This window comes from Nannobrachium achirus (genome assembly GCF_963921795.1).
Source record: "Nannobrachium achirus genome assembly, chromosome: 22".
Classification (NCBI taxonomy): domain Eukaryota; kingdom Metazoa; phylum Chordata; class Actinopteri; order Myctophiformes; family Myctophidae; genus Nannobrachium; species Nannobrachium achirus.
The window spans coordinates 1,740,295-1,767,011 of NC_137829.1; the positions used below are offsets into that span (position 1 = coordinate 1,740,295).

General features: G+C 45.2%; 1 protein-coding gene across 1 annotated transcript in view; it reads left to right on the top strand.

Moving 5' to 3' along the window:
- Window positions 1-26,717, top strand: part of LOC308308144 (low-density lipoprotein receptor-related protein 1B-like) — a gene marked incomplete at both ends in the record, with an annotated part of 592,679 nt that overhangs the window by 447,455 nt on the left and 118,507 nt on the right. The window contains 8 exon segments of the mRNA XM_080753509.1: window positions 1,131-1,250; window positions 3,896-4,024; window positions 7,179-7,301; window positions 8,524-8,664; window positions 10,354-10,541; window positions 15,594-15,783; window positions 18,020-18,105; window positions 26,237-26,359. Of these exon segments, the coding sequence (XP_080609635.1) occupies window positions 1,131-1,250; window positions 3,896-4,024; window positions 7,179-7,301; window positions 8,524-8,664; window positions 10,354-10,541; window positions 15,594-15,783; window positions 18,020-18,105; window positions 26,237-26,359 (1,100 nt within the window).

Genomic DNA, 26,717 nt, shown 5'->3' on the forward strand with positions numbered 1-26,717 from the left:
GCCGCTCCCCCCTCCCTCCGCTAACTGACAGACGTCTGCCTTTGTTCTTGTTCGAGACTCGTCAGAACGCCAGCTGAAAACTAAAGAAATCAATATTTATGTGAGCTGTTTGTGAGGGGGAAGAAAGGAGGATGTTGTAATACATACATGTTTCCTTTGGTGCGAGGAACACACAGTATAACTTACTTGCATGTATTCTTTAATGACGGAGAAGAGAATGTGTGCAGTCGTTTATTATTTGGCTGCTGGGTCTTGGCGCGCCTCGAAGCAAACAACAGCACAGGAAAACATCCTACCTGCAGGGGCTAATTGACCATATTCACCTGCCGGCCATGTTTGAAATTTGCATTGAAACCGGGTGGCAACTGGGGTGGCAACTGGGGTGTCATTTCACTGACTTAATGGCAAGATGGCCGCCGTTTGAATAATATGGTCAATTGGCGGCGGCGAGGTCATAAAAATACAAAAAATAGCTGATCTACAAAAAAATATGATCTTGCCAATGGCAGGACGTGTGAAGTTTTGAAATGGCTCATCTGTATGGGTATTCCAAGATATGGGCTTAATATTGATGACATCAGGGATCTCCATATATGGGCATAAAAGGGACAAGGACTGACACAGATCTCCATATATGGCCATTCATTTTATTAGTAAATTAATTCTTCCAATTGACTTGAATGGGGAAAATTCAAATGGTATAAAGTGCCTTCCAGACGATATGCGGTCACCGCCTCCTAGTGATTCATTTTCAATGAGAGGCGGGCGGCTGTTTCGGCCGCGCAGCGAAGTTTAGAGGCGGTGAGGCGAGCGGGCGCAGTCCCGTGAAAATCCCCGCGAGCGTGCTCGTTTGTGCATGCGCACGCGGGCGGTGAGAGATGGATTGTGTTCATCTTTGTGAAATACCGCACGCTGTTTACTCACTGAGCGAGTGTGTTTGTGTCTCACCGCGGCCCGGCCACCGCTGATCCTAGCGGCAGCCCCCACGGCAACCGTGTATTTTCTGGAGGGCACTTAAGACGGAATTAATTTGCAAGTGTGACTCACGTCACGGCAACCACACTTGACGTTTCCAATTGCATCTTTCTGGTTTTAATTTGTCCTACTTTCTCCGTGTTGTTTTTCCACAGACTCCTCGTGCCTGTGGAACCAGTTCGCCTGCTCCAAGAACAAGTGCATCGCCAAGCAGTGGCTGTGCGACGGCGAGAACGACTGCGAGGACGGCCTCGACGAGAGCGTGCAGATCTGCGGTGAGCGGCCTTTCACGTAGATAGATACCTTTATTATCCCAAGGCAGCACAGCAGTATAAGGTTATTTACAAAGTTACAGAGAAGTAAGAAAAAGATAAAAGAAAAAACAAGAACAAAGTACAGTAAAGAGCAAGGTATATAATATATATATATGTGGCGGAGAGAGTCGCAGCCCCAGCCTGAAGCCTCAAAAATCTAGTATCTGCCCTCATTCCATAGGGATATCCCTTTGGAGTAATGGTTAAGATATTGGACTTTTGCGTGGGAGACCCGGGTTCGAAGCCGGGTGGGGAGGTTCGGATCACCTCCGTTACATTGGTGCCGTGACCCGGATATGTTACATGTTGGCTGACCTAATAAAGTATAAAAAAAATCATAGTGACCATAACAGTCAATGCTAGTTAGTGCAACAAGTATCTCACCATCATGTCAAACACAAGCAGAAATACTCAAAAACTACTAACACAACCTAATAGTGCAGTGTCCAAAAGTCAGTGCGATATATAGAAAAAGAAAAGAAACAAGAAAGGGTGATGCAGCAAGACGCACAAGAGCACCCTCCCTGGAAGGTCCTTAGAGGTCAGAGACAGTGCAACTATAGTTCCAGTAAGAAAGGCTACCGTCGTCCTAGGAAGGTAGTCCTCTTCAATCGACCGTTGTGTGTCTCGTTGTACAGCTTGAGAGCAGCCGGTACAAAAGACCCACATGTCACCGAGGGGAAGGGGGGGGGGGGGGGGGGGGGGCTGGAAATAAAGGTCACATCCACCTCATTGCTTGTGACGTCTGCCTGTTCTCCAGCAGCAGCCGGAGTGGTCCGCACGACACGACGCTAAACTAAACGAAACGGAAGCAGAGAAACGAAACGGTGATAATAACAATGGCGCCGCAACAACAACAAATGACACTGCAGGCGTTTCTGATGATCTGAGTGGGCGCTGAGGCAAATAGATTCTTCATCACTGAGGCCCGAGAGGCAACAGCTATTTCAGTTCGGCAAATGAGATGTATCAGTAATGAATTCCCACATAAAGAAAAAAAGAAAAGAAGGGATCCAACAACAATAGAGAAAGGTTGCGGTGAACATCGCCTGCATAATTGGATTGTAATGGAATGTCAAGGAAATATTAATGAAATAGCCCGCAGGTTTATTTTCATGCACATTTTCCAATCAACAATGAGGAAGGGAATTTTTTAGCCAGACATGCTTAATTGAACTACTACTGTATTTACCTTTGCTTCGCAACGCTGGCCATTCGTCTCCGCTGGGTCTGCGTGCACCGTGAAGGCTGCATTTGTTTTGAGATGTAGAATAGCTGTAATATATGCATGGGTTGACGGACACGTTGAGGAGGTAGTAGATGGTCTGTTTCCGGTGCAAGGTACCACGAACCACGCAAGCAAATATACATCAGGCGTTAGATAGATAATGAATGAATGGTTTGAGTTCAGGGCCCTTGAACCTTCAACATTAGCAATCTCTCTTGACCGTTTAAAAGGCAGCCTACAAAACCTGAGTAATATAATAATGTACTCTTGTTTTACATAGTAATATGTAATAATATTACTGTTTTTGGTCAAGTAACCTTACACTACTCATTACTAGGTAAAACAATAATATCACTTATTAAAAGTGGAAAAAAGTCCCAAAGCCAAAATTTCTGTGTCTCCGGACAACATCAACGCTGATTGGCTGTCAGGACGAGATGGGTGGAGTGGGGGGGAAGTGGAGGTCGCTTCAGTTGGATTTGGGGCGAAGATACAGAGGGACCGTTCACGTCGCCCGTTTCTTTTGTTCGCTCCATGCCCGGTTGCGAGTCGTCTCGTCTTTGCATTGACTTTGTATGTAATCGCTCGAACTATCCAGATTTGAACGCACCTTAAGAGGAATCATGCACTTTTGAATCTCACTGCACAAAATATCCTCCGGACACGCTGCTCTCTGTAAGTGCATGTGGTGAATGTTTTGTATTCTGTTGGTAAGGGTACAGGACAACCATCTGTATTCTGTTGGTAAGGGTACAGGACAACCATCTGTATTCTGTTGGTAAGGGTACAGGACAACCATCTGTATTCTGTTGGTAAGGGTACAGGACAACCATCTGTATTCTGTTGGTAAGGGTACAGGACAACCATCTGTATTCTGTTGGTAAGGGTACAGGACAACCATCCACTGTTGGTAAGGGTACAGGACAACCATCCACTGTTGGTAAGGGTACAGGACAACCATCCAGTCGTCCCAGACTCTTCGCCCTCCTGGCCCCCAAACTGTGGAATAAACTCCATGTTGCACTTAGAACGGCAGACTCACGTCCTAGCCTCCGCCGTGGTCTGAAGACTCATCTCTTCAGACTCCACCTTCAACCATAGCCTTTACCATAGCACTTACCATACCATACCTTACCATAGCACCATCAACCATAGCCCTTACCATAGCAATCAATCACCATACGGTGTACATGTCATTTAGATAGCATTTTCTGTATAATAAAGTTTTTCCTAGATTACTATTTCTATGCATCTGACGTATTGATGTTTATGTAGGATAATGATGTAATAATACCTTGCTATTGTAAGTCGCTCTGGATTAAATGCCTACATTGTAAATTGTATTGCATCTGTTTGTCCCCCCCCTCCCCCCCCATAGGCTCTGTGACCTGTGCACCAGGGCTGTTCAGCTGTCCAGGGTCTTATGCCTGTGTGCCCAAGCGCTGGCTCTGTGACGGTGAGAGGGATTGCCCTGACGGTAGTGACGAACTGGCTGCAGCCGGCTGTGGTAAATTAATATCTGCTTTTTTTTTTCCTCTTTTCTTTTTTTTTTCTTTTTTTATGATCAGCTTTTAGTCCGTATACCCGCATTTACACCCACCGACTGTCTGGTCTATGGGACCCACAGCATCTACAGACCCACAGCCTGCAGGAGCCATGACTAGATATCCCATAGCCCGTGGTGAAACGGTTAGCTTGGGACAAGCGATATGCTTGTTCACTCCCTGCATAACAGCTCATCAGCACTGCCAGCGAGCGAGCGTTCCCACGGCGATGTCGCTCGAAAAGCTGTCCTCATATGGAGCGTCGGCCATTGTGTTGGGTCGAGGCCTGAACCAACCAAATAAATACACATTAAATAAAATGGTTGGGGGGAGGGGGGGGGGGGGGGGCGGGACATGTCCACGAAACCTTGCTCAGATAGAGACGCGAATATAGGAGGGGTGGACGACGTGGCTACATGACACGTGTTCGCTCGCGGTAAGTCAGGATGGTCTCTCTGAGACAAATGTTTTTGTTTTTTATCTAGAATTTTTATCCCACAATAGTGTAACCCATTTTCACCTAGTGCCAATTGCCTATGTAATCCTGGGCTCTGCTCTCCTCTGCCACGCCTGGGGAGACAACGGACTGACCTCATGCTTCCTTCTATGCATAAGTAGTCCAAGTTGCTTCTTTTCACCTGACATTGGGGATTTCCCCGGTTTGGACATATAGCGCGTGGAAGGAACACGTTATTCCAACCAGTTCCTTTCCCCTCCATCAGGCGCCCCGGCTGGCCAGGGGGAGGCAGTATAGAGACCAGGATTATTCCATGTTTTTGTGAGGGTATCTACCCTAGGAGACACGGGGAGAACATGCAAACTCCACACAGAAAGGCCCTTTCACCAACCCCACCTAGGGTGTGGGCGCTGATGACGTGAAGGAGGGAACACGCCCCCAGCGCCCACAGCGTCCCCCGGTGGGAATCAAACCCAGGACCTTCTAGCTGTGAGACGACAGCGCTAACCACTGCGCTCCATTCCTCCAGATGTATTTTAATGAGATTTCATCGTTCGCTCGCTCGCGTCGCTGGCAGTGCAGATGAGCTGTAATGCTACCGTAGAGAAACAAAATGGACAGACTGACAGTTTTGTTCGTTTTTGTTCATAATAATATCATAATAGGACAGGATGTATTCGGCGGCTGTGCCCCGTCGAAGAAAGTTAAATATGCATTTCCTTTCTCTGACGGGTTCATTTCGGTCATTTCAACTCGGAAGAGATTACATTAATGTTAGCCTGTCCCTCCAGAGTGGTGCGGGGGGAACGTGACACCGAAGGTGTGATGTGTCAGCGTGAAGTCTTCTGTTCATCTTGTATGAAGAGCAGGAGGTGTGGTGGTCGCAGGGTTCCCCCGCGCAGCGGGGTGGCCGGCACGGATGGATCACTGGTCTACATTTACATGAAGTTGATGTGATCCAAATCTATGCAAATTATTCTGTGCCGCGTGGCAGCGCGTGCTGCTATCACGAAACTCGGATCAAATTGTCAAACCCAGGGCTTTGCAGAGCAAATGTAATTCATAGCAGCTGCACCGTTTGTCCGTTTCTCTACAAACGTGTATTCAGAAATATATAATATATATATATATATAATCTGCTGGGTGAAGCAGTACATTTTGTATGAATTAACTAATGCAAATGTTTAAACCTAATATAACTCTTGAGAGTGGGTCCATTTGGTTTTCATTTTACACTCTCAAGAGTTAAAGATCTACCGTTGTTCCCTATTGAGATTGGCACATTTCCTGGAGCAAGCTGCCTTCTTATTTTTTCACTCTCAAAAAACGCCTGCAATGTAGTGCATTTGAAACTACATTGCAGTGCACATCATGGGGTGATCACTGCTTGCCTCCTGTGAATTGTTTTATTTTAATTTTTGTTTATTTCGTTGCTGAGTGATGTCAGCAGACAAACGTGAGTGAGATGAATAAACCTGGGTGAAATGTGCCAATCTCAACATAAATAACCGTACACTTGGGTCCATTTGGTCTAAATAAGGGGCTAATCTAAGCGGTTGTCATGTTGGACAGAAACCCAAACCAGTGAAGCGGATCACAGCGCCCCAGTTGAAAATGGCCATCACACTCGCATAATAATAATGATGATGACGAGGAGTCATGAAGCTCACATAAATTACTTTGTTTATGCGCCTATCTGCAGCATCCCCCATAAAACATATTAGGCTAATCAAGTGCGAGCTTTTATTGTCTGTCGTTTACGGCGCGACTAAACCGAGCTCAGAGGGATGACGTCGTTGAACCACCGTTGATCACACACACACACACACACACACACACACACACACACACACACACACACACACACACACACACACACACACACACACACACACACACACACACACAGCGCATGCCAAGTGTGGGCAGTGCTGCTGAATCATCACTTAATGTCTCAATGTGTTTTTCTTTTTCTTTATTCTTTTTAATACACACCCAACATGTGTATTTTCTTTTTCATGCTATTTCAACAACACGTATGTAGTATATTTTGTGCTCTGATGCTGTGAATGCAATTATGTTTCGTTGCCTGAATCTCCCTAATACAGGGGTCTTCAACATTTTCAGGCCAATGACCCCTTAGTCGAGAGAGAGATGAAGCAGGGACCCCCACAACCTTATCAGATATTCCATAGTTTCATTGTTTGACAGCACGATCATCAGTGTATTTTGGATTCACGTCAATTTGTGTTTTCAGATATTTAACCACCCTAACCACTAACCCGTCAATACTTAATAAACTTGACCTTTCACACTGTACTTAGTCTGCTCTTTTTCCCCTCTACACCAAACCTCTTTGCCGAAAATAGCCGATCTACAAGCTCACAACGCCTTGCGCTGCGAGGCGTTGTGAGCTTGTAGATCTTCTATTTTTGGCTACAGTTCTCAGAATATGCACACTAGGGTTCAAGTTGTTAATATAAAAACGATTGGAAGATTTGGAGGACCCCCTGTAGTAACTCTGGGGACCCCCTAGGGGTCCCGGACCCCCTGTTGAAGACCCCTGCCCTAATACATTCTTAACCCTGGATATTCATATTTTCCACTAGACTGACACCCAACAACAACGTGTCTAACATGTGTGCTTTGTCATGCTCCAGCACCCAACAACACGTGTGACGACAGCTCCTTCAGATGTCGCAACAAAGCCTGCGTCCCCCAGAGGTTCGTCTGTGACCACGACGACGACTGTGGAGACGGATCCGACGAGTCAGTGGAATGTGGCAAGTAGAACTCTGTCCTTCAATTCTACTCTTTCACCTTCTATTCTATTCGTCAGGTCGCAGTTACTATCAAAACCTCCACCGGCTGTCAGTCCGTCAGTCTGTCCGTCACGTCACACTTTCATGCCAAACTTTGTCCGTCATGCCAAACTTTGCACACACACTCCTTGGCTGCCGAACCACAACCTCCACCCCTCATTTCTCACATGGCCCTCTTCTAGCGCCACCATGAGGCCGATTCTTGCAAAACAAATTGCTGGACACTGCTCCTAAAAATGTTGCCCTAAAATCACGCAAAGCGGTACACAGTTTGTCTAGAGTCATATCATCAACGTGGATCTGTCCTGTTGCCACCATCAGGCCGATTTTTACATGCGACCTGACAGTCGCTTATCTCCCGATTAGGGAGTCTTACTGGTTCTATTCTATTCTTTCACCTTGTAGAACTTTGTCATTCTATTCTTTCACCGCAGCCCAATATGTGTACCTCACAAAACAAAAAAAGGCCCGCATTTGGAGGCTGTCACAAACCGAGTAGGTGACAGTTCGTCTTTTTTTTTTACTCTGAACGATGCCACTGCATACACGACTGTGGCCCAGCTGGAGAGAGTGTCATGCAGCCAGTGGCGGAAGATGTACTCACACTTTGTACTTGAGTAAAAGTAGCAATACCCAACAAGTACAAGTTCGTTATTCAGAATTTACTGGAGTAAAAGTACAAAAAGTATTGGCATCAAAATATACGTAGGTACTAAAACTCAAAAAAGTGCTCATTATGCAGAATGTCCCATTTCACAAGTTTTCAAATGTATAAAACATATAGAAATCCTTTGAAAGAAGCACATCTACCAGCTCAAGTTGTGAGCTGATAGATAGATAGATAGATAGATAGATAGATAGATAGATAGATAGATAGATAGATGGTCTGAAGTGGTTTTGTAATACTAATCAACAACTACAAAGTAACTGGTAACTAAAGTTTTCAAATAACTATAGTGTAGTAAAAGTACAAATATTTGCCTTTGAGATGTAGCGTGGAGTAGTTGAAAATCAGTCAGTACTACTCCAGTAAAGTAAAAAGAAAATGACATCGAAATTGTACTTGAGTATGGCACTTGAGTAAACGTACTTAGTAGCTTTACACCACTGCGGTTTCAGCTGATGAAACGACGCCTATCTCTGTGCCCCCCCCCCCCCCCCATATCCCCCCTCCTTCCTACAGTCTATCGCTCGTGCGGATCAGATGAGTTTCGCTGTGGCGACGGCCGCTGTCTGCTCAGCGCGCAGTGGGAGTGTGACGGCTACTCAGACTGTCCGGACCGCTCTGACGAGCTGCCACTGAACCTCAAATGTCTGGCCGCAGGTAAGACTCCCCGCCTGGCGCTCTGTTGGAGGCGCTTCATCAATGTCAGTCCTGCCCGCCGCGCCGCCAAGCAGGAAAACAACGGGAAGTAGCACTATATCGTCGTTGTCGGGCGAAAACCTTGTATGTACCTAAACCGTTCGTTTTGCATTTTTCATTTTAAAAATGATTTAAACTAGTGAAAACAGCCGATCTACAAGTTGTGTGCTTGTAGATCGGCTGTTTTCACTAGTTTTGTGCGACTGCCTTGTGAGATAAAGCAGGGCTTTGCTTTGCGGAAAAATGTACACATTTGAAACTTGGAGATACGAGGTTTCCGCTCGACAACGACGATATACTACACTGCTGTCCTGGCTGGAATTAATCTGTCGGGATCCACTCATGATGGAGCGAGCCAAAAAAAAAAGGAAAATAAATAAATAAATACACATTTCTTGCCAACTATCCTCGTCTGTCAGGCGGAAGCCTTGTACATGTATGTAAAAAACAAAAAAAACAAAAAAAACGTTGCTTTTCAGGTATAACAGCCTTTGTTACAATAGATAGATAGATAGATAGATAGATAGATAGATAGATACCTTTATTATCCCAAGGCCAGGGGGAAAATCAGTTGCCCAGAGGCAGCACAGCAGTATAAGGTTATTTACAAAGTTACAGAGAAGTATGAAAAAGATAAAAAAGAAAAACAAGAACAGAGTACAGAGTACAGTAAGTACAGTAAGAGCAAGGTACAACAAGAAAGGTATGCAATGCAGTTCTTTTTAGTCGATGCGTTTAAATATTTACGAAGCCCACAGAAACGCATCACTCCACTTTCAACTTTAAAATGTTTTTTAAAAGTAGCGACCTGTACACAAAGCTCACAACCGAGATGTAGGGAAGTAGAAGTCAAAGTAATACTCAAGTAAAGTACACACACCTGAAAATGTCAGTACAGTACTCAAGTAAATTGACACTTTTAAAGGGGTACTAAAGACTTTTCTTTTTAACAAGGCGTTTGCCTAGACAGTCTCGGATGGATGCTTTATGTGTTTTAAACCTTTCTTAGCTGTGTATTAGGTGAACAACGTTCTGATTTTATTCACTGCTTTGTTTCTCGTTTTTATTTCTTAGTTTGTTTTCTTAATGTTTTATCCATTTTAATGTAGCACTTTGAGATTTGCTTCAAATGTAAAGTGTGTTACAAATAAAATGTATTATTATTATTATTATTATTATTATTAAATCTACTTAGTTACTTCACACCACTGCTTGTGTGCAGGGGCGTCACACCAAATTCTGGGCCCTGGGTACAAGGATTCACTGCGGGCCCCCCATGAACGTTAACTATTGAAAAATAGCAGATCTACAAGCTCGCAGCGCGGCACCGAGTGCCGCGCTGCGAGCTTGTAGATCTGCTATTTTTGAAAAATTGTGAAAATGTGTGGAAAAATTGTGAAAATGTGTGCAAGAAACCTCAAAATTTGAGTTACAAATGTCCGCGTAAAAAATACATATATTCAAAAGATTTGCACACATGTTCACGACTTTTCAAAAATAGCAGATCTAGCAGATAGCAGATCTACAAGCTTGTATATCTGCTATTTTTCAATAGCTAAAGTTACTAGGGCCCCTCCACCTTGGGCCCTGGTATCTCAGTCCCACTTTCCTACCCCTTGTGACGCCCCTGCTTGTGTGTCTCTGTTCCAGGGAGCCTGTGCAACGGCTCCTTCTTCATGTGCTCCAACGGCCGCTGCATCTCCCAGGGCAGCCTGTGCGACGGCCGCGACGACTGCGGCGACCGCTCTGACGAGAGGAACTGCAACGTCAACGAGTGCCTGAACCGCAGGGTCAGCGGCTGCACGCAGGACTGCCACGACCTGCCTGTGGGATACAAGGTGATTGATCGGTGGTTTGGAATACGGCACTCGCATGCTTTACTCTTTATGTAAAAGTATCAATACTTTACAATGCTTGTCAATCAATGGGGTGGCAGTCAGGGGCGTCACACCAAATTCTGGGCCCTGGGTACAAGGATTCACTGCGGGCCCCCCATGAATGTTAACTGTTGAAAAATAGCAGATATACAAGCTCACAGCGCGGCACCGGAGTGCCGCGCTGCAAGCTTGTATATCTGCTATTTTTGAAAAATCGTGAAAATGTGTGCAAGAAACCTATGTCAAGGACCCCCAAGATGATATGTATTTGGCCACGGACCCCGATATCAAAATATTTAGTTCCAGGGACTCCCAGAAGCAAAATTTGAGTTAGAAATGTTCGCTTAAAAAAATACATAATATTCAAAGATTTTCACACATTTTCACAACTTTTCAAAAATAGCAGATCTACAAGCTCGCAAGTTATTAGGGCCCCTCCACCTTGGGCCCCAGTAACTCAGTCCCACTTTCCTACCCCTTGTGACGCCCCTGGTGGCAGTGGCTCAGGAGGTAGAGCGGCCGGCCGCTTGGCAACCGGAAGGTTCCCAGTTCGATCCCCCCCCCCCCCCCCCCCCCCCCCCCAGAGTTGGTGTCGAAGTGTCCTTGAGCAAGACACTGAACCCCTAATTGCTCCCGATGAGCAGTTTGGTGCCTTGCATGGTTTCTTCTGCTATGGGTGTGTGAATGGGTTAATGTAACACACAATCATTGTAAAACACCTTGGAGAAAGGCTGCAAAGGCTGCGCAAATAAGTATCACAAATAGCCACGGGGTTCAAATTTGTGTCCGGGTAGCTCAGTCGGTAGAGCTCTCACCTTTAGACCCCAAGGTCATTGGTACGATCCCGGGCACCGCCAACTCAGCGACTCATAAACTCATAAAATAAGAATTGTACTCACAGTACGTTGAGTAAACATACTATAACTGCCTCGCGTCTCGCAGGGATCATCAGCCACTTCAGATCAGCCCATTAGCTCCGCTCATTCAGCCTCTGCCTGCTGCTGCTGGGGAAACTGAACAACACCAGCAAAAAACAACAAAAAAAGCGCATCCCAACAGGGATATTGAAGGTATGAAATACCCAGTAAAGCTGTTCCCCGTAGTCTGATATTGAAGCTATAAACCAATTTCCCACTCCCATCACGTCACTATAAATATACCTGTGTGGGGCCGCCGTAGAATGCTGTTGTATTTATAAAAAATGTATTTCACAGCTTAATAATATCATAGTCTCCTCAGAATAGACGGCATTCTATTTCAGAGCGCATTACTTCCAGTATCATAAACCTCTGCAGCACAGATCACAGCAACCACACGCCGCCATGCGGCGCAGTGATCTTACTCCACACAAGAAATAGTACCATGTGACAGAGGGGTCAAAGTTGAATGAAACTCGCTCTATATAGTAGAAATATGTCAACAATAATAATGACGGCAGTTGTGTGGATTAGTTTATTATAACATTTAGGGCCAGCCAACTCAACGGAACTACTTCTTATTCGGCACAAAAATGACCATAAATCTGACCACGGGAATCATTTAACCAATTAATGACCTTGCAACAACTCCATTATTGGCAAGTATTTCATACAGCTTTGGTTAAAAAAATAGGCGAACTAACACTTTAAACAGGGTCCAAGGTTTATTTCCTGTTGTTGCCGTGGTTGCGGGAATATCGGTCTCTGACAGGAAATGAACGTGGACTATAGATAGTCCCTCACAACACAATTCTGCTGACACGGCCTGTAAGTTAAACAACAAAAGAGCACAATTCAAATTGCAATGTTTTGCTTTCTTTTTTCTCGCCTCCTTCAGTTTGTTAACTGAGATCGGCGAAGCTTGCAGTTCTATCTCTAATCCATCAAGAGCGATGGTGGAACTCTCATTGAGTGTGGGCATGAATGATTAATGAGAGATAATGCATCAAGTCCAACTTTGCACATCATTAAACAGAGATAAAGATAAAGACACATAGAACTGTAAGTCTTTCAAACTGCATAGACTCATGCCACTATATACTGTATGACCTTGAATTTACACCGCAAGATGAGAATTAAGGCCTCGCGATTGGAATTGTGAGGCACAATATTCTACCAGTACCGATCTAAACGTTCTCAATTTAGTTTTTAAATGTGTCACACTTTCTGCAAAAATAGACGATCTATAGGTTGTGAGCGTGTATATCGCCTCGAATAGCTGAAATATAAAATACCGGTAGTGCTTAAGTGATTAAAGGAGTAGTTCACCCCTCAAAATTTGTATTTTTCTATTGATTACTCACGCCATGGAGGCTTGAGTACTATAATATTGTTGTGGATTTTTCGCATTCCTAAGACAACATTTTGATTATAGTAAATTTACCCCCATTGATTGCAGATGGGGACCCAAATGCATTTGGGTCCACATCCGAAATCATTGGGGGTAAATTCATGCATTTAAGAAGAGGCTGAACAAACATATCCACGGTATGTAACTGTAATCCTCATGAAGCTCATGAAGCTCAAGGACATTTAATCATTCAACGTTTCAGCTTATATAATATACTCCTCCTGACTGAGTAGATGATCAATGATGAGTTCTTTGAATGTTATTCATAAAGCCTGTATCTGCTCAAGCTTAATACAAAATTATGTATATAACCCCCACAAAAAAAATCTAAACTGTACTCGTACTCACCTTGATCAGCGCAAGGTGATTGTGAAGCCTGCTGGACAGTCTGTCCAGCCTGTCCCGTCCAGCCTGTCCTGAGCAGCCTGTCCTGAGCAGCCTGTCCTGTAGGCATGATGCTGAGATGTGTCCTGACTCCTGACAGTGCCGGACGGACACAGCGCTCCAGTTGGATCCGGGTCAAGGCTCACGATGTTTCATCTGACGGCCATCATCACAGTCATGCAGCAACGCTTCCTCTCCTCAGTACAAATATAAATTCAAAGCGAGTAGGGGACAACATTATCACCATCATTCTTATTAAAACAAAAAGGGTATCTGTGAGGGGGGCGATTTGGGTCCCGATGCCCCACATGCCATCTCTGCTTTTTCTTCTTCTAAATTCAGGGCGAGGGTCGTCTGGAGACTTTAGTAGAGGCCTGGGTTGTATTGTAGTAAGGATAATAACAACATATCAATTTGGACTGTAACTAGTCCAGTTGATATGTTGTTATCTTGTCCTGATGTAACTGGTTCAAATGACGACATATGTCGCTCCGTTGTGCAGTTAATAAATTAATAATCCAAAAAGTAGCTCTTCACTGACATCGGTTTTACAATCATACAGCTCTCGGGTCGCTTAAACGGACGCAAACCAAGCTGTTTCTAACTATATTTAGCATCACACATCCCCGTACAGCTTCTTTAAACCAGTAAGACTCCCTAATCTGGAGATAAGCGACCGTCACGTCGCATACACAAACTTTAGAAGGCAATCGTAGCCAATCAGGAGGGAATATGGGAAATGGGACAGATCCATGTTGATGACATGACTTTAGAGATACTGTGTACCGCTTTGCGTGATTTTAGGCCAAAATCTGTAGGAGCAGTGTCCAGAAAATGTGTTTTGCAAGAATCGGCCGGTTGAGCTTTTCATAGTAACTTGCGACCTGAGGGTCGCATTCAAAATATTACTTTAGTAAAAGTGCAAAAGTATTGCTAGTAAAAAATATATATATGTTGACTAAAGCTGTGAATGGCCGTGGGGTAATACAGTACACAATAGATACAAGCTGTACTTAGATACTGTACTTGGTATATTTACTTTAGTTACACCACTGCTCCAGAGTTGCCCAAATTCAAAGTCCTTCCATTCTATGCAGGTCACATCAGAAAAGTGGCCGCACGCACGCACGCACGCACGCACGCACGCACACACACACGCACACACACACACACACACACACAAAGCTCTCTCTCTCTCTCTCCCGTCATGAGACCAGAGTAAATCCGGTCAGAGAGCACATCAATGCGGAGCCCCCGGCTCAGCCCCCCCCCCCCCCCCCCCCAACACAGAGATCAGCAGAAAGGGGTCTCAAGGTTATAACTTTGGATGAGGGAGGATTTGCGGTCAGGGGCCAGTGGAGCTGATACAAGCACTTTGAGTTATTCTTCTGGGGTGGGTGGGGGGGTCGTGGTCACGGAGGGGAGGCGGCGGAGACTTAGTTTTCATGCTACACTACTCTATGTCCACACTATGACATTGATGGTATCATATTACCTGGGGGGTAGGGGGAGGGGGGTAGGACCCCCTGCCCTACTTAATCGTACCAACCACAGGTGTCAAACGAAAGTATAGCAAACAATCTACGTACGAGCTTAGAGCCCGTCGCGTTTTGAACTTGTAGATCTGCTAAATGTTTTGCTGTTTTTTTGTTCCTGAGAGGTTTTGGACAGCTTTGGACAGGGATGAGGTTTCTACCCAACAGCAGCAACATATCGTCGTTGTTGGGCGGAAACCTTGTTTCAAATGTGTACATTCTTTCGCGAAGTAAAGCCTTGCTTCATCATACAAGGCCGTCGCTCAAAAGTAGTGAAAACAGCAGATCTACAAGCACACAACGCCTCGCAGCGCGAAGCGTTGTGAGCTTGGAGGTATTTTCAGTACTTGAGGCAGCTATTTTCAGTACTTGATACCACACTGAACTAAGCATAACCAAGTCAACACTTGAGATGTGGCGTATGGCATGGATTTCTACACAAAGAGGGCAATTATTTAAACATAAGACGCCGCATTCAAGTTCAGGAGAGTTTGGACAAGGCCATTCTCTTGAATGCTGCCTTCAGGTATGGCATGGAAAGGGGGGCATTTGCATTTCTTCCACCATAGTTAAAAACTGCATTCATGGTCTGGAGAGGGCACTTTTTTACAGATGGATAAAAGGGCATGGGGGCTCAAGCTCCCTTCGATGTCTATGTGTGCACGTGCCTGTTTCTCCCAGAAGGCAGGGGGTTCTCCGCCCCTCCATCACTGACGCTGCTCTCACTGCATGCTCTGTGTGTTGTTGTTGTTGTGACCCGACGCAGTGTAAGTGCTGGCCAGGCTTCCGTCTGAAAGACGACGGGAAGACGTGCGTGGACATCGACGAGTGTGTGTCCAGCCTGCCCTGCAGCCAGCGCTGCATCAACACCTACGGCTCCTACAAGTGTCTGTGTGTGGACGGCTACGAGGCCCAGGAGCGCAGCGGCGCCCGCAACACCTGCAAGGCGCTCTCTGGTCAGTGTCCCTTGTTTTCTAAAGAGGTGGTGGTGCCATGGTTTCCTACTTTCTTTCTGTATTGTATGTGTCTATAGTGGCGTTTCCATAAAGCCTCTTAATGCGCATTTAAGGCTTATTCGCAAAATCGTTTTATGGAAACACTTCAAAATGCGAATAAACTTTCATTATCAGCAAAAAAAAAATTACCCGCTTGGACGAGGTGGATTTTTAGGCTTTATCGAATATACTAAATGCAAATTTGTGAATGGCAACGGGTCAGACAATAAATGCGAATAAATTATGACGTTCTGGTCCATATCGTCCTCCTTTAACACTTTCCCCCGCCGCTTAATTAACGTCCATTGTATAACGTTAGCCCACAAAACAAACCGGTTGTTACACACGGAGTGACCCTTCGTCGTTACACTGTGTTGCGCGTGCCAATAGTGGCCGATCTACAAGCATCTGCGATGCTACACTGTGCAGCGAGTCACAGCAGTGCTCAGGTCTCTGAGTCTGAACAAAAATCAGTCCCATCCCAGCTCTGTGCACCGTGTGCAAGCCCACGGGAAGTGTTTACAGCACGTCGGTCAGACGGACCCAGGCAAGTATGTGTAACTCTCCTGACTCGACCCAGGCAGGATCTCCCAAAAATCGCATTTCATCAGTTTAATGGAAACAGGCTAAATTCGCTTTCTCTTAATACGCATTTCTGATAATTCGCTTCCCTAATTCGAATATGTTTATGGAAACATGGCTTGTGTAGTTAACATTACTCTATTAGACCCCCAGGTATGCTTATAATTTGCAAATATGTCTTCCCTGTGTATTTTCGGTTGCTTCCTGAGTCAAAAGGCCCAATCGAAATACACTGATATAATGACATCATACTATCATCCCCTCCCCTTTTTACCATTCAACAACACTGTGGGTGTGGGCACCCACCTGACAACCAGGCATACTTAATGAACAGGTGGGTGTGGCCACATAAAAAAAAAAAAAAAAAAAAGGGGGGGAAAGATCACGGCACAATGTCTTTAACCTGCTTGTTTCTGTGTGCCTATAATAGAGCAGTGTTTCTCAGACTTTCACATTTCCAGGTCTCCCCTTAACAACACTGCCAGTGCTTATATGAGACCATCTTAACCCAATGTTATTCTCCATAGAAAAACAACTGTTTGTGACACGTTGTGAGCTTGTAGATCGGCTATTTGTGGCGAAGAGATTTGTTGTGGACAGAAAGATTGGTCAAAGTACAGTTGTAACTCAAGTCCAGTTCTCTTTCTTAGACTGCATGTGTTCAATATCCCAGTAGTCACTGCTAGTGTACAGTCACAGTAGCCTACAGCTGTGGCATTTTTGTTTTATTTTTACGGTATAGCTGTCTGTAAGAGAGTCTGTCAGTCTGTCTGTCTCCGCCTGTCTGTCCAGAGTGAATCTGGCAAGGCGCTATAGTACTGGTCATCGTTGCATTCCTTGCAGGATACACACACGCGTTGCCGCTAATAGGCTAAAGTAGAACCCCCGCTAATGTGCCGTATAATTCCTCTGAATCAATCAGCGCCAATAAAGCCGTCACATTATCAGAGGGTCGTGATGAAGCAAGATGTTATGTTATTATTTATAGACTCCGTCTTGTTTCTTAGAAAGCTGCTGATTGTTATTCCTTGTATGTCCTCACCTCTGTGTTCTGTCTGTGTTTCCTTTTATCTGTCCTCACGTCTGTCTGTGTTTCCTTTTATCCGTCCTCACGTCTGTCTGTGTTTCCTTTTATCCGTCCTCACGTCTGTCTGTGTCTCCTTTTATCCGTCCTCACGTCTGTCTGTGTCTCCTTTTATCCGTCCTCACGTCTGTCTGTGTTTCCTTTTATCCGTCCTCACGTCTGTCTGTGTTTCCTTTTATCCGTCCTCACGTCTGTCTGTGTCTCCTTTTATCCGTCCTCACGTCTGTCTGTGTTTCCTTTTATCCGTCCTCACGTCTGTCTGTGTCTCCTTTTATCCGTCCTCACGTCTGTCTGTGTTTCCTTTTATCCGTCCTCACGTCTGTCTGTGTCTCCTTTTATCCGTCCTCACGTCTGTCTGTGTCTCCTTTTATCCGTCCTCACGTCTGTCTGTGTTTCCTTTTATCCGTCCTCACGTCTGTCTGTGTTTCCTTTTATCCGTCCTCACGTCTGTCTGTGTCTCCTTTTATCCGTCCTCACATCTGTCTGTGTTTCCTTTTATCCGTCCTCACGTCTGTCTGTGTTTCCTTTCAGCTGAGGAGCCTTTCCTCATCATGGCCGATCACCACGAGATAAGGAAGCTCAGCGTCGACGGTTCTAATTACACCATTCTGAAACAGGTGAGAGACCCCAGTCCTCAGTCGTAGCCTCTCTATGGTTCTAATTACACCATTCTGAAACAGGTGAGAGACCCCAGTCCTCAGTCGTAGCCTCTCTATGGTTCTAATTACACCATTCTGAAACAGGTGAGAGACCCCAGTCCTCAGTCGTAGCCTCTCTATGGTTCTAATTACACCATTCTGAAACAGGTGAGAGACCCCAGTCCTCAGTCATAGCCTCTCTATGGTTCTAATTACGCAGCAGTGGCTCAGGGGTAGAGTGGCCGGTAGAGGGTCCGGATGGGAACCGCGAGGTTCCCAGTTCGATCCCGGGCTCCCCCAGAGTTGAAGTGGCCTTGAGCAAGACTCTCTCTCTCTCCAAGTCGTCCTCTGATGAGCCCTCCATCAGCGTCTCCAGCCATATCGTTCCCCATACATCTGGCCAGCTCATTTGTGCTTTCAGCACCAGCATCCTTCTTTAGTTCGTCCACGTAGGTAGCTGTGGGACGTCCCCTTGATCGATGCCCGTGGGTTGGTTCCCACAGTACAAGCTTTAAGACACTGAACTCCTAATTGCTCCCGTTGCGCCTTGTATGGTTCCCTCCGCCATCGAATCTGAAACAGGTGTGAGACCCTCATTCATATAGCTTTTGTGTGCCACTGATTCTCAATGTCCGGGGATCTCGGGAGGTGCCGGTCGGGGGTCCAAAATGTACCCTTATTGGTCTGTAACTCTTGAATGTGTACAAATGGAACCACAAGGGTTCATTTGGTCCTAGAAATAAAATTTAAACGAAGGTTGAGAAATACCACTACTCGATGCAGCCAGCTTTATTCTTTTTTTCCCCTTTTCATGGAGCAGAGAGTCAAGTTCACAGTGATTAGATTGACTCCCAGCTAGGATGAACGTGTCAGTCACAGAGCGGCATCACCTTCCCTTCATTTCTCACAGCCCTCCCGCCTCCAGTGTGCAGCGGTTAGAATAATTTGTGAAGTGATGGAGTGGGCTTAAATATGCACACGGACCGTGTGAACTCAACCACAGTGTTGATTTTGACAGCAAGTTTTAGTTTCAGTTTTAGCTTTAGTCTACTTTTAGTAAAAATGTTGGCGGGCCTTTGATGGCGTCGCAGTGGCAGGTTTTACACTTTGTAAAACAGCCAATCTACAAGCTGCGACGTGTTGTGAGCTTGTAGATCTGCTATTTTCAGACCGCAACACACGAGTGAAACCGAACCGAAAATGACTTCTCTTTTAGTTCTACTGGATCTCTTCCCCACTAGTCCCTCCCTGACATTTTACTAGTTTGTGCAATTTGTTGAGAAAATTGTCAATAAATTATAGTCTTAACCTTAGTAATCGTAGCTTCGTTTTTATCTAGTTTTTATTTTGTTTTCGGCAGCGAAAAAAGGTAGTTGACGCACATTATCCGTTATAGTTTTAGTCGACAAAGAAAACATTGCAGCCAGCACCTCGCTGGAGCGTGTGAACTCCCATCACCACCATCACGCCAGAGGAGGAGAGGTCTTCTCTAATGGGACTGACGGTGTCATGAAACGTAAACCACTCGCACGCCACAGCCTTAATGGAGCAACAATTAAGATGGTGGCGGTGTGACGCGCGTCGGCTCCGATAACGAGGCCGCGCTGTCGCTGTCACCTCCGAAAAAAACACTCTAATTCCAGCTAATTCCAGTGGGCCGCCCATAATGGCAGCACGAGTGAGTCATTATGTAGATCAGCCTCTGTGTGCGTGTGTGCGTGCGTGCGTGCGTGCGCGCGCGCGTGCGTGCGTGCATGGGCGTACCTTTACCGTCTTTGCATAAAGCAGTAAAACATCCCATTAATCAGGAGGCAATTGATAACCAAATTGAATCTCAAATGGCGTCCATAGCATTTTTCCGCTGTGTGTAGGAAAATGGTCAAATGGGGCTGTTGGGAAAACATTGGGTGTGTCTGTCCTCTCCCACTCCCACACAGCCCAGGATCTCTGCTGGAAAATAAAAAAAGAGCATACTTAATATGCACTGAATAACCTTATCGTACAAACAGTTATGTGTCATGTGTATTCTACAGGCGGTTAATGTATTCTACAGGCGGTTCCTCTGAATGGTTAGAGATCCCACCTGGGAAGCCCGAGGTCCCAGGTTCGATTCCAGGCCTTGGCAATTATGTTATTAACGTTTTCCTGAGCAAGACACTTGACCCCATAGTCTCGCGTGGGCAGACTGTTGCCTCCGACAACTTTCGAATGCTTCCGTTTATGAGATACAGCGGATGTGGAGCCTTCTCTGCCCTTCCGTGTCATCTTTACGGTCTCGCAAATGTATCCTAATATAAATGGAAACCATTTAAGCATATCGTCGTTGTCGGGTGGAAACCTTGTATGTCCAAAACTGTTTGTTTTGTATTTATCATTTTAATAATGATTTAAACTAGTGAAAACAGCCGATCTACAAGCACACAACGCCTCGCACCGCGAGGCGTTGTGTGCCTGTAGATCTGCTGTTTTCACTACTTTTGTGCGACGGCCTTGTATGATAAAGCAGGGCTTTGCTTTGCGAAAAAATGTTCAAATTTGAAACTTGGACATACAAGGTTTCTGCCCGACAGTGACGATATACAGTATACTGTAGCTTGCTGCTTAGCGGAAATGGAAATAAAACATGTGTTTTTTTGTGAACGGAAATGCCAGCTTCCGTTACTACACCTCCCAACCTTTCTGGAGGTGTAGTTCCAGACTCTATATCCCAGCAAGCACGGTCAGGACCTGGACCAATCAGCGACGTCTCGATTGGGGCCATATCACAGACCATATGGGGATGATCTTGACGTCATTACCAGGACGTCATTTTTGTTTGACAGGATTTATGTTGGTTGAAATGAGGTGATATTCTAGGCCAGATAAATATCATAACTAGTTATATAGGTCCCATAATATAACCTTATATGCTCATATATTTCAACTAACATTACAAACAATAACAATAATCCTGTCAAACAAAAAAGTCCATATGACGTCCTGTAATGACGTCAAGATCATCCCCATATGAGCTGTGATATGGCCCCAATCGAGACGTCACTGATTGGTCCAGGTCCTGATGTGCTTGCTGGGAGCATTCAGAGCTTGTGGAATAGTTGTCTTGCTACGCAAGACTGAACCCCCAAACTGCTCCCCCCTCCCTCCGCACTCAGCTGGATGAAGCTGAAAACTAAAAATTCCCTTGTGGGATGAAAAAAGAGAGAAATAATAGTGTGCGTTTGCGTGTGTGTGCGAAAGTGTTTGTGCTTTACTTTTTGGATCGGCAAACATTCACATGGAGTGGTGTTATGAAGCCTTAGACTTAAACATCAGTTTACACCCCCCGCTGTTCAAATCTGGGCACAGCACAGAGAACTCCCAACGTAGACACGTTGATGGGAAAACACAGCTGACGTTAATTAATTAATGGGTGTGTTTAATTTACAGTACAGTATATATGCCTTGCTGTGTGCCAGCATGCGCAGCTCCTGTACAGTTAACTCAGTGGCACACAGAGACTATTCATTGACGGTAATTGTTATTACCTGCAGCTGAGCTTGAAAAGCACTCTTTTCCTTCCTTTTTTTTCTTTTGTTTTTGTTGCTTTTTATCTATTTTTTCTCTCCCTGTCGTTATGCCAATTAATTCCTACCCACGCACATTTCTGTGTGTCATCACTTGCTGTTGAAACTGGCAGGACGCTGCCAGAGGCATCAAGAGCTGCCAGCCAGCAGGTTGGTGCTGTGGGAACCAACACACAGGCATGGGTCATGAGGACGTCCCACACCTAACCTCTCATTAGGTGTGGGACAACCTCTCATCAAACAAAGAAATCAGGTGCGCTGGTCGCAAAAAAGCTGCCGGCGCGCTATCATTGTTTTCGTAGGTGATGCCTTGTAAGCAGCTAGCAGTTTCATGTGAAGTTCATGGACCTAGTATGCGACATAAAAAAACTACACATTTCTGTCGAATATCCTAATTACAATGAAATTAAGTGATACCTGCCATCCTCAGGTATCAAATTAAAATGATACCTGCCATCCTCACTGCCAGACAGAGCAAATATGAACCCATTGAGGGGTCATATTGCAGGGAGAATATATGCAGGGGAAAAAAAGCTCTTTCAATCATCGCTCGGTCTCATCACCATCTCCCCGGCCAACCACTTGAATCAGTCCTGTTGATCGACATAAACGCTCCAGTGAGATTTAAATCAGCCTGCGGTGGGCCCGGCCTTCTATGGGGTCTCCACCCAAGGGTCCTGCCCTCTTCTCTCCTCTCCTCTCCACTCCTCTCCACTCTATCCATAGTGTCTGGAGCTGGAGTGTCCATGCTATCCACGGCCCACATTAATCACTGGCATGCTGACTGTAATGGACGCTGGAGTGAGAGATGTGCGCACAGTGCGCGCTAAGTGCTCCTGGTGGAGACTCCACTGACCTCGTCACGTCACGCCATTACCGTTCAGATACGCACACCGTCGGTCATTCATTCATGTAAATCTCTAAAGAGCCAATGACTGTTTGTAATGTAACGGGCGGCAGTGGCTCAGGGGTAGAGCGGCCGCTTGGTAACCGGAAGGTTGCCAGTTTGATCCCGGGTTCGATCCCCATTTTACTCAAGTGTCCTTGAGCAAGACGCTGAATACCTAATTGCTCTTGATGAGCAGGTTGGTTTCTTACATGGTTTCCTCCACCATCAGTGTATGAATGTTTGTATGTAATGCACAATCTATGTAAAGCGCCTTGGATTAAGGCGCTATATAAATGCACCACTAAGATACCCATGTACCTGACAAAATACTTCCAAAACGTCAAGGATGTCCACAATTACAACATCAGAGGCAGCTCCACAGATCATGTTCAACCCAATTTCGGCTCAAACAAAGGGTAAAAAAAAAAAAAAAAAAAAAAAACATTCTGTTTTACACACCATTATACTGTTCTTATTTTGATCATAAGACCCAATTACTGAATGTCGATCTCCAGGTTTTCTTCAGAATATGTTGATTAACTACGGCACATGACTCCACTAGTAGGCCTATTACTACTCCTACTAGTGGTTCGCATGTTTTGTTTGCAAGGACCCCCTTAACTCTCAGAGTGTTCAAATTCATTTTTGAACACTCTCAGAGTTACAGACCTGTTATTGTCCTTCAGGGCTAGATGTGTGTTTCTGGTAATATTATTGTCCACTCATTTTGGAGGGTGGAGACATGTATTAACATGTCAAAGCCAACATTTTACATCTGCAGTTTCTGTTGGCTAATGTGAGGCTGGTTTCAGCTACAGATCATCATCAATAGGTTAAGGCATGGTGAGGAGTGGAGTTATCAATCCATTGTTTAACACCCCTTACCTGACTGTCAGTAGTGTCAAAGTAGACCAACTTTGAGAGCCTTTTAATCAGATTCTTGGTTCTTGGTTTAACAACATTCAAATAAGCATATCTTCAAATATTTTCTGATTTCAATGAATGACACATCAAGCTTACATTCTGTACTTTCATAATCTGCAAAAAGCTGAAAAAAAGACCAATGCCGCCCTGTGCAAGCACTGTAGGCTATTTGGCAAGAAACATACGTTTTTTTCAGGAAACTGTTTGTATTACGAAGGCGTTTTTTAGAATGGGCCTCAGACCAGGTGTTAATAAACCTGTCATAACATGGTGCTGGGGTGTAAAAACAACACCTCGCAGACCAATAGAGTCACTGGTCTAAATCAGAGTTGCAGTGCTGCTGGGAGTGTGAGCTTTTCCCACCCAGGAGACTTGACGCCTGTCTCTTATGAGGGTGCCTGTGTTGATGATCTAAGATGAAGATGTACTCTTACGGTGTTTTCTGTCAAGATTTCCTGACACGTTTTTTTTTTTTTCTTGGCACCCACGTCTAGACGCCACGGGGGGCCGGGTGCTTGTTTTCGGGGAGCAGTTTTCTGTCTGTCTGTCTGACAGCGGGGGTCTCGTGAGGCTGACGGGGGAAGGGAAGTGTACTTCACTCTGTCCTGCTTTGATAGGGCTTCAGTGTCCTCTTCTCACGTTGGCTTTTCATGTGGTCTTAGAATGCACTCCGGGCACTGGATCTTGTGGGAGAATCGCCTTCCAAAATCAATAACGGCTGGTGAATTCACAGGCCGTTGTTACAGGACATGTTAAGAACAGCTCTCTGTTCCAGGATCAGATTGCTGACGCTGTTTGGAAAGCGTCAGTGTCGGCACTAACGTGGATGTTTGGTTTCCCGCTGTTGCTGTTGCTGCTGCGTGCAGCGGGGAACAATCGTTTGATTTAATATTTATCCTTATTTCATCCGTTTTTTGGGGGGTTTCTTGTTTACCTTGCAACTTTTTTCCCTGGCTAGTGTCTGAATGCTGTTCAGGGTAAAACAACAACTTCATCGCTGTTTCCAAATAAAATGTTAAAAAAAAACATTGGAAATTAAATCCTGGCCACCTAGCAGAAAAAGTTGCATTGCTGTCTCTGTCTCTTTAATAGCCTTACTTTAAGTTGTGAAAACATAACCAAAAGTGCTTATGCAAATATTTTACGAGGCTTATATACAGTATATACTGTATATATATATATATATATATATATATATATATTAGGGCTGACCTTCGATTGCATTTATTAAAATCGAAGCTTGTTCGACCAAACCGAGCGAACTTCGAAGCTTCGGCTGTGGTTTTAAGCTCTTCTTTCCTCTTTAAAACGGGATCGATGGGTGATGGGATCCGTTTGTTTCCTGATGAAGAACAAGCTTGTGTCTCGGTCAGGACGACAACAACAGCATGCATGGATGTTACACCGACATTGGTGTCGGGTGCTTTACACAGAAATGGGTGATGATGTTACTCAGACATTGGTGTCCTGGGCTTTATCTGTCACAGCGCGCTGCCTTTTCTTTTCTTTTTCTAATTATCGGCGACCATTCTGATGGCTTCATGCTTGCTCTTGTTGTTGTCGGCTTGTTGTTAATGTTAATACGTGTGTGAGGAGGAGGTGACGCTATCACGCTGGACTGGAGCGGAGTGAGGCGCAAGCTAAGGCACGCGCCCCCCCTCAAAGGACAAATGGACGATTGTTTGAATTCATTCATTCATTTGTCAGCCTCATTTCTGACATGAGGCTGACAACATTAATGGACACTATCTCGCAACTCATGTCAGCAACATGCATCTGTACCATTTCCCGTATTCCATCCTGACAGGCAACGATTGCCTTCCAAAATTTGCTGGATTTCTCCCTTTTCAAAAGAGAAATCTGCAAATCATGAACAATACATGCCTTTTCTTTGCAATTAGCCATGCACATTCCCTCAACACATAGGCATACATGCCATTTACAATCTTCACCTCTACCTGCACATGGGCCTCTTCTAGCGCCACCCCACATTCTCTGGCCCTACCTAAGCAATACATTTGCCATGCACATCCCCCTACACTCAGGAACCAATGCCACTTACAGGCCAATTTTGTATAAATGCGACCTGACGGTCGCTTATCTCCCGATTAGGGAGTCTTACTGGTAGTAGTCTGGCAACGAGAGACAGATTACAGCTGGTAGCTGAGGTGGGTGTTGGGGAGGTGTCTAGACTTTCTTTCACACAAGAATGAATCCCAGGAAAACGTCCTGCTCAGATCATAGGTTCTTCAGTCTCAAAGGACTTAGCACTGGAACTCTCCCAAATAAACCAAAGAAGTGAAAAATAAACCTAGCGCTTAATTTCCATTCAGAACAGCACAGCGCCAGATTCCTTGTACAGTAAGTGTCGATATGTTGCTTAATTTATATCGGTCGAGAGTCACGGCGACAGCTGTGAGCTATAATTTTTTTGCTCATGATGGATTTTTAAGCTGTTTCCGCATCATTAATATCACCCACTTTGATGTGTAACCGGGATGTGACAATAAACCTTTTATTCATTGATTAATTATGACTATACATATGAATCCTGTCTTATTTGTTGAAAATGAAGACACACACACACACACACGCACGCACGCACGCACGCACGCACGCACGCACGCACGCACGCACGCACGCACACACACACACACACACACACACACACACACACCCTGACCTAACTAATTTTTTTTCTCTCCTTGTTTCTTCTGTGTTTTGCGCTCCTCAGGGTCTGAACAACATCATCCACATAGACTTTGATTACAGGAAGGAGTTCATCTACTGGGTGGACTCCACCAGGCCGAGTGGTCGCAGGATCAACAGAATGCGCCTCAACGGGAGCGACCTCAAGGTACCAGCGGGTTTTAGTCACCCTTAGTGGCCCTGCCATATGCTGCTGCTTGGTGCCATTAGGACCCCAAGAGTCCCTGGCCCCGTTTCTCTCCCATGCTCTGCTCTCTCTCTCTCTCTATCGCTCTCGTTCCAGCCTGCATGCATGCAGGGGTGTCGCACCAAATTCTGGGCCCTGGGTACGTTAACTATTGAAAAATAGCAGATGCACAAGCTCGCAGCGCGGCACCGAGTGCCGCGCTGCGAGCTTGTAGATCTGCTATTTTTGAAAAATCGTGAAGTCTTTGAATATTTCAAATCCTTGAAAAAAAAAAGTTTTTTATATGTTTTTATGTCAGTGGTGCTCATTCATGTGAGGG